At 42.7% G+C, this 16,382-nt stretch overlaps 1 protein-coding gene and 1 long non-coding RNA gene across 2 annotated transcripts; one reads left to right on the top strand and one right to left on the bottom strand.

Moving 5' to 3' along the window:
• Positions 1–695: 695 nt before the first annotated feature.
• LOC140546233 (serine/threonine-protein kinase pim-1-like) lies at positions 696–5,034 on the top strand. The gene is made up of 8 exons (XM_072669469.1): positions 696–743; positions 923–1,115; positions 3,228–3,395; positions 3,573–3,667; positions 3,761–3,811; positions 3,935–4,310; positions 4,476–4,652; positions 4,928–5,034. Exons 1-8 carry the CDS (start codon positions 696–698, stop codon positions 5,032–5,034), a joined length of 1,215 nt encoding a protein of 404 aa, XP_072525570.1.
• Positions 5,035–7,861: 2,827 nt separating this feature from the next.
• LOC140545900 (uncharacterized) lies at positions 7,862–13,031 on the bottom strand. Its single transcript, XR_011978293.1, has 3 exons — positions 12,917–13,031; positions 9,134–12,508; positions 7,862–8,029 (listed from the first exon to the last, which is right to left on the bottom strand). It is a non-coding gene; the product is annotated as an uncharacterized lncRNA (long non-coding RNA).
• Positions 13,032–16,382: the final 3,351 nt, after the last annotated feature.

Here is a 16,382-nt window from a genome sequence, read left to right as displayed (position 1 = left end):
ATATACAGACCTGTTTACAGTGTAGATCTCCTTCAAATATTTGTCCTTAGCTGAGCCTAAAATAATAGCAAAAAAGTAGTAATAGCAGCATTTTTGTTTTTATTTATTTTATTTTTTTCACCTTGATTTTTTACCTCTAGATTCAAACTGCTGTGTTTTTTCTTTCCACTTGCTGGAGCCTTATCTCCATCTGCTGGACGCTGACCAGTTCATAGACCACATGGAGAAGATCTTTCCAGAAAAAAGCTTTTTCACCAAAAAACTGCCCACTTTGTTTAATAAATGAGTAAATAAAATATGTAAATATGAGTAAATTAAAAATAAATAGGGACTCGTTGTTTAAGATGTTTGCTTTTTAGTACATGTCTGCATCCAGAAACACGTACTCCAACACTAAAAGCAAGAGAAGATAGTACACCTCCTTCATCAGTACCCTTCCTGCTGTAAGGTGTGTGTCTGTGTGTGTGTGTGTGTGTGTATATAGTTTGGTACTAAGCTGAAGTTCAGCTCATATGAAATCTTGTACTGAATTTGTACTACGGAGATGTTTGTTTGTTTGTTTGTTTGTTTGTTGATGTTTTTAAAGGTTTCAATGGTTGCCATAGTAACTAAACAACTCAGTCAATAAAGTTCAGATCGATCAAGTCTGACACTTTACTGAGGTTTCACCATTTTCTTAAATTGACTTTGTGGAGATGAATCCCCCCGCTGACTCTCTGCTCGAGTTCGAGACTCCGGTGCTCGTGAGAAAAAACACAGAGAAGAAATCAGCGAAGTACCATAACTTCCCATTTAACTCCCCCCCCCCCCTCTCTCTCTCTCCCTCTCATGTAATGAATCCAGACTCGACCTTTGAAAGTGAGTCCATAGCAGCCGGGGGTGTCTGGCCCCACTCTTAGCTTTAAGAGTGTTGATGTTTAAGGGCTACAAGCGGTGGTGTTGCAGGGAATGGATGGAGAACAACCAGCGCTGGGTGCAGCAGGTGTCCAGCGCTCCATGTGGAGGCAGGGATGTAGTTCAACTTCAGCAGGAGCTGGATCTCAAACTGCAGCAGAGACAGGCCAAAGAAACAGGCCTCTGTTCTGTCCGCAGAGATCTGTACTCCCAGTGCTTTGGTGAGTAAAAGATCTGCTAGAACAGTCAGATGCTTTACGACTTTCAGCTCCCCCTAACTCCTCACCCCCATATCAAAATGACTGCATGCTGCAGATGTAGCCGTTTTAGCTGCTACTGAAATGACCAGTGTTACCATCTCCATCTTTTCTTCTATGAACATGTAATACTGATAATGCTACAACGGCTTTCTTTAGTCACTGTTCTGCCAGATAACACCCTAAATACACCTCTCCTTCATGAACAGGTTAAAAAAGCTTTTACTGATCTAGTTTAAACTGAATGTAAACAGGCTAAAAGCATGAACCTAATGCAGGAAACATCTTTTTAATGTGAATAACTGTGATTGATCAGTCAGTCAATCAACCTTTATTAAGCTAGACTAACTAAAATAACTTTAATATATTAATTAATTCATTATTAAATAACAATTATAATAATAATTAAAGTCAGAAATGTCACTGACATTCTAATAAGAATAAAGATCAATAAATAAATAAATGAATATTTTAAAATGAGGAACTACAAATTAAATGCATGAAAATCCTGTAAATCAGATTCAGGCAGAGTGGAGGTGGTTAGAAATGAAAAGGTTAAATGATTGAGGGACTCCAGTGAGCTGAGCTTTAGTGTTTCCTGTAGTGAAGTCCAGCTCACTGCTCACTGAAAGCAGATTTCCCCGTTCAGTAAAAACTCTCGGTACCTGACAGTTGATCCATCCACTGGAGCGAGTCTGATAATTACCATAATTAATAGTCATCATCAGTGTGATGTAGGCAGTCATATGACCGGAGAGTGTTTTTAATAAGGATGAATCAGTGTTTTCCCGTCGAGCTAGGTAGTGAAGGACAACCAGCTTTTTCCTACAGTCTGCAGTGATGACTGGCCAGTAAGACTTGCCAGTAATAAACTTCAGTGATGGACTGAGTCAAGTGCTGTGAGGAAACTGGCAGATGCAGTTAGAACCGTCTGTTGATAGTCTGGTTCTGGTTTGACCTCAATACTAGAGCTGTACAAGCATGAAGCCCTCCATCCTTCCCGATCCTGCAGCGAGCTGGGGGGACCTCAAAGAATGACAGAGACAGCTCTGTACACAAATGATTTCCTGTTTATTGGTCAGAAAGGCAGAGTTTATATACACTGAAAAGAGGAGAGGCACACATAGTCATTACTTAATCATGTGATCGAATAATAGAGACAATATGTTCTGAGCCCCAAGGACAGTCATGACATCTTGGGTCGACGAATCTAAACAACAGATAAATTGGAGACATGTTCATCCACTAAGACTGTCACTAAAAGTTATAGCCAGATCATATGAAACACAAGCTATGGCCTACGTGTCATACAGGCCTAAATCCCATGTCTATCCCATAATCATGGGTATGCACTGACACTGATTCTAACAGTAATTTTATGAGACTGATTACTTAATGAGCTTTATGCTGCCCGCACCTACACAAGACATTATTGTTTATCTGCTCCAGAGAGTCCTATTTTGTTGGCAGTATTTCTCCACAGGGACTAGACAAGCTGTGTGTGTGCATTTGCACATCTGTGTCAGCAATGGGTGCTCTATCTTTCTTTATCTTTCTCTCTCTCTCTCACACACACACACACACACACATTTCTATACATACATGTAGAGTATACATGGCCCATATCAAGATGTCAGTACATCACCGTGGCAACAAGCTCATTATGATGTCACAATAAATGAGGGTAGTGATGCAGAACTGCAAAACTGTACAACTTGAAAGTTGGTCATTTCTGTTGAGTTCAATGAACAAAAACACTCAGAAAACGATGGAGCAGCGCTCTAAACATACAGGTCAGTCCATACACTCCTGCTGAAGTTTTACTTATTAGAGCTGCTTTTGTTTTAAGGCCACTTTTGAATCTGATATGAGACTTTAGTAAAGGGACAAAAATGCTCTTTACTTAGCAACATTGTTTATGGCCACTAGTGCAGTTTTAGCACATTTAAACAGCACTTTACCGTAAGAAAATAGTATATCAGTGTTATGTACCTGTCTAGTATTACCATTAGCAGAAATATACGCAGCTCACGGTCTATGAAATTCCATTAAAAATACAAATCATCCTGTACACAGATGGTGGTGGAAGAAAAAGGAAAAGGACAGAGGTGGAATCCAGCCGCAGTGTTCTGGTAGGAACGAGTCCAGTTCCTGATACTGAAGCCTCTACCAGGAAGAAGAGGAAAGGGACCGTAAACCGTCCCAAGGATACAACTCATGGACAGACGAAGGCCACCAAGCCAGGTCAGTTAATTGGCCAGACCTGAAGAAGGTCCTGTGTATATAAGTGAACCTTTAATTATCCAAGTTTACATGATGTAAATTCTACTGCCCCCTGCACAGCAGGTGACATTAATAGATAAACTCATGATAAATGATCTAAAGAGAGCTAATACTCATGTTCACCACTACTTTCCACAGATACCTTTGATGATTTATATATTTTTGGAAAGAAACTGGGCGAAGGAGGCTTTGGAACAGTCTTCGCAGGAACACGTCTCTCCGATCTCCTACAGGTTGTTACCTCAGTCTCTCCATAACTTCATTATCTCCTCTATTGTCTTTTCAGTCCCCATAATCCTAATACCTTGTATTATCCTTTTCTGCAGGTGGCCATTAAATTTGTCACAAAACAGGAAGGTGATCTATACATCCAAAGTGTAAGTGTACCTAGAACCCAGTTTTACCTTCAAAACCTGTCCATAAAGCATACTAGTAGTAACACAGAACTGGATTTCACATGATCAGTTCTCATTATCTGATCTCACAATGTTTTCCTGCAGCCTGATGACTCCAAGTCCGTGCCTGTTGAAGTGGCTCTCATGCAGACGATGAGTGAGCCACCCGTTAGCAATATTATAAAGCTCATCGACTGGTTTGATGAGCCTGAGCGCTACATTCTAATCCTTGAGCGTCCTCATCCCTGCATGGACTTGGATGCCTTCATTGACAACTTCGGAGGTTCCATCACTGAAGACATGGCCAGAAACTTAATGGTCCAGGCAGTTGGGGCGGCAAAAAAATGTCACAAGCGAGGTGTCCTGCACCGGGACATCAAAACAGAGAATTTCCTCATCAACACGGACACCTCGGAGCTAAAGCTCATTGATTTTGGCTGTGGGGACTGGGTCAGGAAGGCTGAACATACTGATTATGCAGGTACATTTGAGTTTAGGGCACTGAAATCTCTACAAAATTCACACATTGCTTACAAAATGAGGATCCTCAGAGGAGCCTGATGTCCCATAGCCACTTAAGCTGTTGAATAGAAATAAAGATCTGTGCTCAGCTCTCCTTATTTCTCTTCCTCTGTTATGTTCTCAGGCACCTTGGAATACTGGCCTCCAGAATTCCTCCTAAAGCGGAGGTACCACGCCAGGCCTGCAACAGTGTGGTCGCTAGGAGTCCTTCTGTTCAGGATGGTGTGTGGATTCCTGCCCTTTAGAAACGGCCTGGATATCCTCAAGGGGCTTCTGTGCTTTGAGGATGGCCTATCCAGTGGTAAGATAAATGGGAGCATCTTGGTAAACAAGAAGAAAACAGACACATATCTAAGTGTAAGAGACAGAAATCAGAAACTAGATCTGTAGTTGGGAGAATATGCAGAACTAAAGCTGAAGATCGCTGTACATACCAGGTGTCCCCAAATGTAGAAGTTCAGATCTGTGTATTTAGCATGGTAGTCTTTTTGAAATGTAGAGATCATTAAAAGAAAAGAAAAGATAAATGTTGTGCTGAAGCATCTTTTTCTCATCCAATCCCATCACTCTACACAGAATGCTGCAATCTGATTAGCTGGTGCCTGCAGTACAAACCATCCAGGAGGCCTACTTTTCAGCAGATCTTGCAGCACAGTTGGTTCCAATGCAGCGAGTCAGCCTAGGATCAGGTTAGCCAGGGAGGAAAGGAAGTTAATGCTAAGAGAAGAAGCAGTACAAGCTAAAATATGTCTTTTGGTGATAGAGAGGAGCTGATAGTGTGATATTAGTACATGCTCCTAACTTTCTAGAAATATCAATTAACATGAAAAAATCTCAGCATTGCAAATTTTAAGGAGTGCATCTGTATCTAATGCATAGTGTTTGGTTTGTGTTTCAGGCTGTGGAAAGAGAATCCTGTGGTGGCCTGCTGAGACAGATCACAGCAACGTTAGGGGATAACACAAATGTGGCACAGTCTGTGACCCATTGAGTGTACAAGCTACTGTGAATGTGTAGGGATTAGTGTAGAAGTGAGTGTAAGGTGTAGATTCAAGTGTAAAAGGTAGTGTAAGGTGTAGTAGTGAGTGTAGAAGCTAGGGTGAGGTGTAGAAGTGAGTGTAGAAGCTAGGATGAGGTGTAGGGATTAGTTTAGGAGTGAGTGTAGAAGCTAGTGTGTGGTGTAGGTAGTAGTGTAGAAGTTAGTGAAGAAGCTAGGGTGAAGTCTAGGAGTGAGTGTAGAAGCTAGGATGATGTGTAGGGATTAGTTTAGGAGTGAGTGTAGAAGCTAGTGTGTGGTGTAGGTAGTAGTGTAGAAGTTAGTGAAGAAGCTAGGGTGAAGTCTAGGAGTGAGTGTAGAAGCTAGGATGATGTGTAGGGATTAGTTTAGGAGTGAGTGTAGAAACTAGTGTGAGGTGTAGGAGTAAGTGAGGAAGCTAGGATGAGGTGTAGGTGTTAGTGTAGTAATGAGTGTAGAAGCCAGTATGATGTGTAGAAGCTGGTGTGAGGTGTAGGAGTGAGTGTGAGGTGTAGGTAGTAGTGTAGGAGTGAGTGTAGAAGCTAGTGTGAGGTGTAGGAGTGAGTGTAGAAGCTAGTGTGAGGTGTAGGTAGTAGTGTAGAAGCTAGTGTGAGGTGTAGGAGTGAGTGTAGATGCTAGGGTGAGGTGTAGGTATTAGTGTAGAAGTGAGTGTAGAAGCTAGTGTGAGGTGTAGGAGTGAGTGTAGATGCTAGGGTGAGGCCTCTATCAGATCAAAGGAGGTAAGCAGTCAGAAAGGCTTGGCTTGTTTCATCAAGAAAATAAACTGTGAAACGTTGCAGCTCTTGTCTGTTTTTAAATACTTCTAATCAAAGCACATAAAACTTGAAGAAAATGTCAATTTTCAAAATATAGGACTGTGAACCAAAGACATATCACCATACCTGCTACATCAACCTACTACTTAAACCCTGTACATAGGCCCACACTGCAGCTCTCATAATTAACATCAGTTTCATCTACCCTACAACTGAGCCCTGTGGCTCTGTAGGAAGATGGATATTCAGGAGCTTTGCTGACCACTGTTGTAGATTGTTAACTGTGCATTGCTGGCACTGGAGGGCAGCATTACCTTTTGGTTTTACCTTTCTTGCTGTTTTTTTTTTATTTTTGTTATTAACATTATTCACAGGATCATTGGCCATTCAGGTGCCTGTATTTTAGGCTGGACAAATAAAGTCAATACTCAGTATAACTCTATATTATATACACACACAGATGGGGGACAATTGGAAGAAAAATCAACATAATGTGTCTCACTAAGGTGTTGAGCCACTATAAGCTTCCAGAACAGCTTCAATGTGCCTTGATATGGATTCTACAAGTTTCTGGAACTGCTGTGTAGGGATGAATACCACTCTTCTAAAAGATAGTCCCTCAGTTTTATTGATGGTGGAGAGCGCTAAGGCATGAGTCCCATTGAAGTTCAACTAGGTTGAGATCTGGTGAGTTTGAAAGCCATAGGATTTGAGTTCTATAATTTACAGAATGTTCAAATGGCAGTTCAAACCTTTGGACCAGTCATGTCCAGAGCTGATGCTGTCCAAATAGGATATAAAATACCCCCAATTCCTCATTTTTCCAGTGTTATTTTGTCCTGAGTTTAATAGACGCTCATAAATTGCTGTTCAAGAAGGGTATATTTTCAAGATGATCGTGTTGATAAGGGAGTTAACTGTTATCAGATCAATAATAAATGTGTGAGATATCTACCTTGGCTAAAGGAGTTCGTTTCAGCTGCCAAGCTGTAGGCTAGCAGGATTAGCATCTTGTTTGTGTAAATATAGATTGTTAAGTGTAAACTTCTGCTGAGCAAATTTTCCTGTATCCAAGTTGGTGAGCCAACCCAAGACTACACTTCCCAGAGTACTGTGCGAGTGATGTCAGTAGCGGGAGCACCCCCAAACGGAGCCGCAGAGAAAGATACGGGATGTTTAATTATTATTACAAAAAGAAAAAACTGTTGGTTCTCATTTCAAGTTCAGAAGACTGTTATATGGATGAAAGTTGAGTTAAATATCTCACTTGACACTTGACACTGTACTTGACAAGTTTTTTTGAAACTGAGCTGAGTGACTTATGTGCATTGGGTTTTGGTGTTATATCTGAACTTGTGCATTTTTTCCAGTAACTAATAAAATTTTTATAGAGCCTTATTGAACTAAAATTACCCTTCATAACTCATTTGTACCCCCTCCTCTAATTGTTTTATATTTTTTGTTTTCTTCCCCATCAGCCTCCAACAACCATTCACATACACACACACACACACACACACACACACACACACACACACACACTTTAAAAGAAGGTCACATCATTTCTGTTGTGGTGAAAAAATCGTGACGGAAATGAAAAGCTCTGAGTCAGGATCAAAGTGAGTAACAAATTTATTGGAGTAAGACAATGCAATGCATAAAATCTTCCTCAGTGCAGAACAGTTTCTCAGAGTCTTTATACCCTCAGCCCCACCTTGGTTATGCTACAATTATCAGTCCATTCCCTAATGTAGCTAGAAGCAAAATCATCACTGTATAACATATTTACTCTTTTGCTACCTGTTAACAGCGTTCGGGCACATTCCGTCCCCAGTGCACCCCCTTCACACCAGCCTTGACCGATTTTGGCCAGCATATCTTTGCAGCCTGGGGTGAAAGAGAAAGAGAGGAGCAGGATGTGTCAGCACACCGCTATCTGCTACACATAAGTCTGCTGCCTGTACAGAGAGTTTGAACACTAACAGATCTAGTTACACAAGCATCCATGGTCATCACTGATTAAAAGAAATTAATAATGCCCTCTTACTGATTATGAATCACTTTAATAAACAAGTTCCATCACAACTCCCCCGTTTGATTCTAATCAATCATATTTACAGATTACTTTCATCAAAGGTCCCAGCCCCAGGTCTTTGTCAAATTCTTTAAGTTCAGGATCCTTCATAATCTGCAGGAGCTGAAATCTCACCTGAACTCGGTGAAACAAAGTTTCAGTGATACAGTTACACAGTAACGGTCCACAGCAAAGCAGAAGCACCAATATCATGAGAATGGGCAATATCATGAGGAATACACTGCGTAAGCCAGCTAGAATAGATCCCCAACCCCAAGACCGTGAATCAACCCCTCGTTCTTTATTCCTGAGTTGGGCAGCTACAGTGCGCATTTGGCACAAAACCATGCTGATGTTACCCTCCTGAGCATCGTTGGGAGGAATATAAGTACAACAGTGTTCACAAACAATGCTACAGACCCCCTCCTTCCTTTGCTAAGAGTAAATCCAGTGCCATGCGATTCTGTGTAGTCATTAACCTCAGCACAGTTCGTTCATACCTTACTCCTTCTAGCCCCTTAATGGTCTGGTTTACAAAGGTAGCTAATCTATAGTGAACCCTGTTGAGGTCTCTACATAAGGCTCCTAACCCCATACATTGGAAATAAAATCTCAGCAAATCGTTCACCTTCAGTAGTTAGTTTGTGTTCATCAGGTACAGAAAAGTTATTTAATGTGTCACGTCGAGTGTGGAGGCGGGGGTGCATGGAATACAGGGTAATGTGTGCACTCAAACGTAGCAAAGCGCAGCAGCCCCGCTGCAGTTTGGGCAAATACAGCAGTAGTCTATGGCAACAGTTCCAGTACCAATCAGGTATCCAAATGAGTTTCTTTGTTGAAAGTGGTTAATCCCCCATTCCCGGTGCTGTTGCATGGACTAGGATCTAAACCCCTTTGCCAATTACTAATTTGATTACCTGTGAGTCTAATACATTCTTCCCTGGGTGTCTAAAGTAAACTTCCTCAGAGCCATCAAAATCATGTTTAGCAGTGAGCAGTCAGCACCCCATCACCTGGCTTGTGGTCATGGAAGGGCTGATCAGCTGGTTGCGGCAGCACTGCTTTCACCTGCTTAGACACAGACAGAAGCGCCTCATACAATACATACATAAGCCGTGAGAGAGTGGTCAAGTAATTGATTGTCCAGTGGGGGCTGCCAAACACTATCTCAAAGGCACTGAGACCAGTTCTTTTTTGTGGCATGTTGTTGTGTCATTTTTGTAAGATAATTTTTAATGGTCCCATTAACCCTTTCGATTGCCCCAGCGCTAGTGGGGTGATAGCTGCAATGTTGGTCAAACCTGGTCAAACTGATTAGGCCTGGTGTGCTATTGTCACTTGAGACTCGCTGTGGCAGACCCCACCTGGGGATTAGTTTTCTTTTCTTCAACATTTTTGCCACGGCTTCGCCATTCAGAGTACCTGTGGGGAAAGCTTTAACCCATTTACTGAACATACATACACAGACCAGGAGAAACAGTTTCCCTTCTGCGGTGTTAATTCCACAAAGTCGACCTGCCAGTGCTGAAATGGCTCTGTCGCTGGGGGGTGACCCACAGGCTGTTGTGACAGAGGTTGTGTGTGTTTTGTATGCATGTGAGACAATTAGAACAAGAATTTTGGGTGAGTGTAGAGAGTCCGGGTGCATACCAGTGTCTTGCTATCATATCCATTACCCCCCCCCCTTGCTCATGTGACTCCTCCCATGAGCAATAGCAATTAACCCTTTCATGTATGTCTTTGGGAGACATGGTCTATTTGTTGCAATGTGTATCTAAACATTGTTTTGTTTGACACACCCTGATTTGGTCCACTGAGCTTTTTCTGCTGTAGATTGAATTTCTTGCAGGGTGGGTTTCTCTTGGTCTGTTACAGGAAGTTGTGCGGTGGTGACAGGCACTGCACGAGCTGTGCATTCGGCCACATGGTCTGCGAAGGCGTTTCCCTCACAGGAGAAGGCGAACCAGAACCTGCTATCTGGATGGATTGGTACACTGAAGAATGCATTCACTAAATCTACCACTGTGTAATGGGTGTGGTCTGTGGAAATTTGAGACAAAATAGTATGGGGGTTTGGTACTTCAGGTGCTCGAGCCTGAACCGCAGCATTTACTGCCTGCAGGCCTTATACAAACCTCCACTCATCCCGGCCAGGTTTCTTGACCGGAAAAATTGGTGCCCTAACTGGTGAATCTGGACATGGCACTATGACCCCTGCCTCAAGCAAAGCTTGAAACACTGGTCCAATACAGTCAACCGCTTCAGGTTTCAAGGGGTACTGAGCTTGTGGATTTTGGTGTAATGGATACTGGTTCACAGTCTTTAATCAATCCCACATCATGCTTACTAGAAGCCCACAGCTGAGGCGGAAGTGATGCCAGCTCCAGTTCCTCCTCTTCTGTGAGTGTGGCAGCCTGAATCAGTGGAGGTGAGCCAAACAGCTCCACTGTTCGCAGCCTGTACTGAAAGCAACACTTCCACGTCTTTGTGGAAGTGCTATACTGCACATTGGGGCGCTCGGTATTGGCTCAATCATTAGCCCTGGCCACCCTCAAGGCCCATGACCTGATGTCACGCAGTGCTGTGGTTGATAGGGGTTCTGTCCCCGGTGTGAGGAAATGTTTTTCATAATCATGATCAGGGCCCTGGCTGATATGTGAGGTGCAATGTAGGTTACTCTTTTTCCACTGCAAGGGGGGGTTGATACCATTTTTTCTGCCTCTGGTAAAATGCCTGACAGTTTCTCCCTGCTCATCAACACTGCACCACATGTAAGCATGGAACCCCTGGCGCTACCTGTACCATTCATGATTGTTCTGAAAAATCTACAGCTAAACCCTCCGGGGAGCTGATTAGGGTACACCCTAGTTTACACATCAAATCTCTGGCCAGCAAATTTACAGGACAAACAGAAGGCATCAGAAAACAATGCGAAAACATTTTACCACCTAGAGAACATTGGAGGGGCACAGACACCTTTTCTCTGACCACTTCTCCCCCTACCCCTATTAATGTTTGGAATTTTCCCTTTTGCGTGTCACAATGAAGCTCATTAGTCCTAATCACTGATTGGCCCGCCCTGCTATCTACCAAAAATTCCAAACTCCTCCCTTCTACAATCAAAATCAATTTCGGCATACTTAATGGGCATGTTGTGAGCTGTTGCACTAATAAAAGATAGGGAAAGGAAGAATGCACTTCCCTCTTTGCTGTGTCAGTGGGTCCCGTTCCACAGCCCTGCCCCTCCGCCGCCCGTCACTGTTCCTGATGCGCTGTTGCTGTACCATCGTCAACATGGCTTGATCCAATGTGTCTGTCCGCTTTTCTCTTGCTTCTTTGACTGAGTGTTTAGGAGGTTCTCATGATGCTTGGCATGATCCTCTATGATGGTGAGAGGCTGTCTGGTATACCACACGCAATAATGCTTGATAGCGTTGGAGAGCTCAAATCACAGACCCATCAGGAAGCTGTTGCGCAGGTGTGCTTCCCATGGGGTCACATCTTCTGGATTATTTACTCTCGCCACAGATGCTTCCAGTCTGCTAAAGTCCGTGTGAACTTTTGTCAGGCGGACCAGATAATCCTGAACAGTTTTCAGTTTTTCTGCTTACATGCTGCTATTTTCCCTGTGTTCACATGCAAGGGAAAGGCAGCTTCCAATCGAGTTCTCAAGTCTCTTGTGTTCCGATAAGGGACATTGTGGTCCGGCTGAACGTTAACTGTGGGGTTGCAGGTGGGATCAGCCAGGCGTACATCTCCATCCGGCCAGCCTCGATCAACCTTGCAGTAGCTAGAGCCCAATTTATCTCATTCGAGGTCGGACGACATGACAAAGTCCTCAGATTCTTCTCCAAACTTGTCAGGGTCAGACAGGCTGGAGGCAGTTTCCATCATGTCCTTTTCAGTTCAGTATCGATGTACTAAGAAGGGACCCTCTGGTCCAGCCACCTCCACCATAGGGAAAGAGCCGCTTGGGGCTTCGACTGCAGTGAAGACTTCCCCTTGGACAGGCGGAGCCTTAAAGGGTGTGCTAAAGTTAGGTTCTCTTTCTGGATCACAGCTTCTGGTATGGGAGGCAACTGGCCATGTGAGTGGTCCGGCCTCCCTTTGTCTAGCAGCCAGCTCCTCAAGCTCCTGCTGTGCATCGGCGTAGGGACCCGGCACTGGGGGTGGTGGGACATGTGGAGGAGGAAGTGGCCCCACTGCCGCTTGTTCGGGTGCTGCTTCAGGCTGGTTCTGGTTTGGTGCTGGTCTTCTTGGCGGGGCGGCGTCGAGGTCAGGATCGGCAGCAACTGAGACACACAATGGGACATACATTACACTATCAGTACCATAATCCTGGCTCATCTGACTAAAGAGAGTTGCAGTGTGAACCTTTGAGTTAAAATTTAATCCCTTAGCTAACTGGGATCCCATCTGTACCTAAAATCCCATACCCTGTACCTAAAACTATTAGCCCTCCTTCCCATGGTCCGGACCTATTGCTCTGGTGATACGTCTATCAATAGAGGCCTCGCTATGAGCAGGCTACTCTTTTGCTCTTGTTACTCTAGTGATACATTTAACACTAGAGGCCTCGCTATGACCAGGCTAGTCTTCACTTGTTACACCGTCATGTAAATAAACTTCATTCAGGATGGAGTGCTCAAGGAAAGGTGGAGGGGAATTAAATTTTCGGAAGTAATTATTCTGTCACTCACCACCACCAATGTTTGTAGATGAGGCTTAGATTGCGAGCGGAGGGACGATCAGTCACACTCACCCCCGCGGTACTTCTCCCTTGCTTGTGGGATTTTCCCCTGCTTTTGGGTCCAGCCTCTGCCAGAGAGCGTCTGCTGTGTGTGTTCACTTCTCTCCCCTCCGCTGCACTCACTCCGTTGCTCATCCTGTTCGTGACGCCAGATCGTGGTGGAAAAATCGTGACAGAAATGAAAAGCTGAGTCTCTGAGTCAGGATCAAAGTGAGTAACAAATTTGTTGGAGTAAGACAATGCAATACATACAATCTCTCAGTGCAGAACAGTTTCTCAGCATCTTTATACCCTCAGCCCCACCCTGGTTATGCTACAATTATATCTTCAGCCGGAAGGTGAAAGAGGAAGAGAGGAACAGGATGTGTCAGCACACTGCTATCTGCTACACATAAGTCTGCTGCCTGTACAGAGAGTTCGAAAACTAACAGTTCTAGTTACACAAGCATACATGATCATCACTGATTAAAATAAATTAATAATGCCCTCTTACTGATTATGAACTCTGTTCCATCACAGAGTGCACAACCTAGCTCTTCTGTGTTTTGTTTTTGTTTTGTGTGTACTTACTTTTGATTTCAACATTAAATACCACTGGAACTTACCTGGAAGTGTTTGGCTGTATCCTTGTGGTGAATCAACAGAGAGTCCAAAAGTGGTATGGTGTCCCCTTTCCAAAATGTACCTACATGTGCTTTTAGAGGCACTATCCCAATGACAAGCCATTCTTGGCCCTAGTGTGAGTACCTGAAATATCCACACATGTTCACAATGTCTTTCATGCTGTTTATTTAGTAGTAAACATACACTCAACTTTAGTATTAATTAAAAGAGCATCAGAAACAGAACTTCATATTAACAAAAGGTTTATGGAGATGAAAATATAAAGGCTATAAAAAAACAAACAAAAACATTTAGACTCAACATTAGAATGTGGCATTAACCGCAAACAAAACAATGAAATACAGCAAGAAAGGATGTATTATTATTAAGGATTTTTTATTATACCAGCTAAAAAGAAATCATATTTCATTATAACATGGCAAAATGTATGCTATACTTTTCCATATCAAAAGGTTACATTTATACTTTTTGATCAGCCTTATTAAAAAGGAAAGCACCCACCAGAAACCAGAAGCAACATTTTACCACACAGAACCCACAGTGTGTCTATGTTTAGTAAGATTTTTCCAAAACAATGGAATCACTTTACTATGCAGATGGCCCATTACACAAACACCAAGAGAATACTAAACATCATTTAGTGTAATATTAGATACAGACTGAAGCACCTTTTCTTAAAACTGTACACATCTGAGAGTATCAATTAATTTAAGAGTGTTCTGTAGGTTTGCTAGTAGAGACAAAAATGGTATGCTTACACTTTGATGAGCATCTCTTAAAGAGTACCTAGGAGTCCTTTAAAGGAAAACTCCCAGCATTGTTTCAGCTGAAGCAGTGACAAATGTACACCATTAAAGGATGGATGGCATCGACCTTATCATACAACTGTAAGATAAAAGCAGAAATGATGTAGTAATAAAGTGCAGTAATGAAGGCAGTAGAAAAGAGTAAAACCTAGAATAGCCATAAAATATCTTATAATAGATTATTAAAGGCACAATTTTACATACATGGTTCATCACATCACATTTGATGGCTATGCTGTTTTTCACATTACATTTTTCCACTTACCCCTAAGAAAACCAGGAGGTTTTCAATGGACATTCCCTCAGCTAGTTCTCCATGCTGCCAATGCAAAGATCTTCTTCATGTGGTCCTTCACAATCATTAAATCAGGTTGTGTCGTCCTGTACTTTTCATGCAACACCTTAACGTGGGCCTCAGACGTAGCATCCTCTCCAACAATGCATGATTCCTTCAGCAAAGACACAAGTTATCAGTCTCAAACAAAAAAGAGAAATTACACAAATCTATCCACCAATATTACACCGACTACTCTTCTGTGATCAACAATAATACATTTATTCTAAAAAAAAAAAAAAAAACCTTACATAACCATTCTCCTCAACATCCCTCAGGAAATGGCTCTTCCCAATTAAAGCATCGGCAACCTGAACACACTCTGCATTGGTGGGATACCTGCATGCCAAGAGCAACAAAATGAATCAAATGTGTCAGTAATTCTGTTCATCTAACAAATCAGTTGAATCCTATGTAAACATTTAGCCACTCCTGGGGGTCATTTCACAAAGCAGAATTTCTCAGTTTAGTAAGATAACCTGGGCCCAAAGTCAAGCCTATCCAGTAGGTAAGGAGCTGAGGCACGTTTTGAAAGGGGGTTCAGTTCCTAATCAGCATCTGGCACTAGGAAGTGGCACTGCACTGTCCGAAAGTCAAGTTTGGTGGACATATGCCAAAAAGGGGACGAGGCCTATGCTAAGTAACTGTTTCTCAGAGACCATAAATCCATACATCCTACAATTTTACATGCTTTACATGCTTAGCCTATTCTACAGTGAAAAGAAAAAGTATGTGAATCCTTTGGTATTTTATGGTTTTCTGCATTAATTTGTCATAAAATGAGATCTAATCCAGGTCAAGCGTATTGACATAATGTGCCTAAAATAAGAACAAAAAAATTCTGAATCTCAAAGAAAGCTAACTGGAGTCAGGTGTTATCATACCTGAAGTCTTCTCTACTCTTCTGAGTTTCGCTCCACACAAGAAGAATATGCATATGTGAGCCATGCCTCACCAAAAAGAGCTTTCAGAGGATCTACAATCAAAAACTGTTTTACAGAAATCAGGAAAGGGTTACAAAACAACCTACAAATGGAGACAATCTGGGACTATGGCTACTCTGCCAAGAAGTGGGCAACCAGTCAAAATGACCCCAAGAGCAGAACGGAGACTCACCATTGAGGTAAAGAAACAGCCCTGAGTGAGAGCCAACGACCTGAAGACCAACCAACTCCAGAACAGGCTGAAACTCTTGCAGCTCAACAGAACCGCTCAACAGTAAGTAGGTTGTAAATAAATTAAATAATAAAACCAGTCTCTCCTTTCTTTGGCTAAGTTTCCTTTCCTTCGAGTTCAATCCACTTGAAAAGTCTAACTTTCTTTATTTTCCTCCCACACTGCTGAGTGTAGTCCCCCCAGAGAAGAAGAAAGGTCCGTCCACTGCTTCTGAGCTCTCCAAGCTGTTCCTCTAGATGAGGGCTCGGTTCACCATCAAGTGTTCACGCAGGTGCAGCCAAACTGCAGAGTAGAGTCACAGAAGAGCCAGAAAATAACTGTCCTGTTCACAAAATACAAATAAATGTACAAAGTGAACCTTTTTTTCTTCCCTCTTTCAATATAAACACTCATCAGCAGCATGAAATGGGGGCTAGCACCGCCCACTCGCACATGACCCCCTGAAACAAACTGCAGTGCAGCTCAGCATGTCACTG

This window comes from Salminus brasiliensis, chromosome 23 (genome assembly GCF_030463535.1).
Source record: "Salminus brasiliensis chromosome 23, fSalBra1.hap2, whole genome shotgun sequence".
NCBI lineage: Eukaryota > Metazoa > Chordata > Actinopteri > Characiformes > Bryconidae > Salminus > Salminus brasiliensis.
The sequence above is the reverse complement of the archived record's forward strand: the minus strand, read 5'-3'. Positions and strand labels throughout refer to the sequence as shown.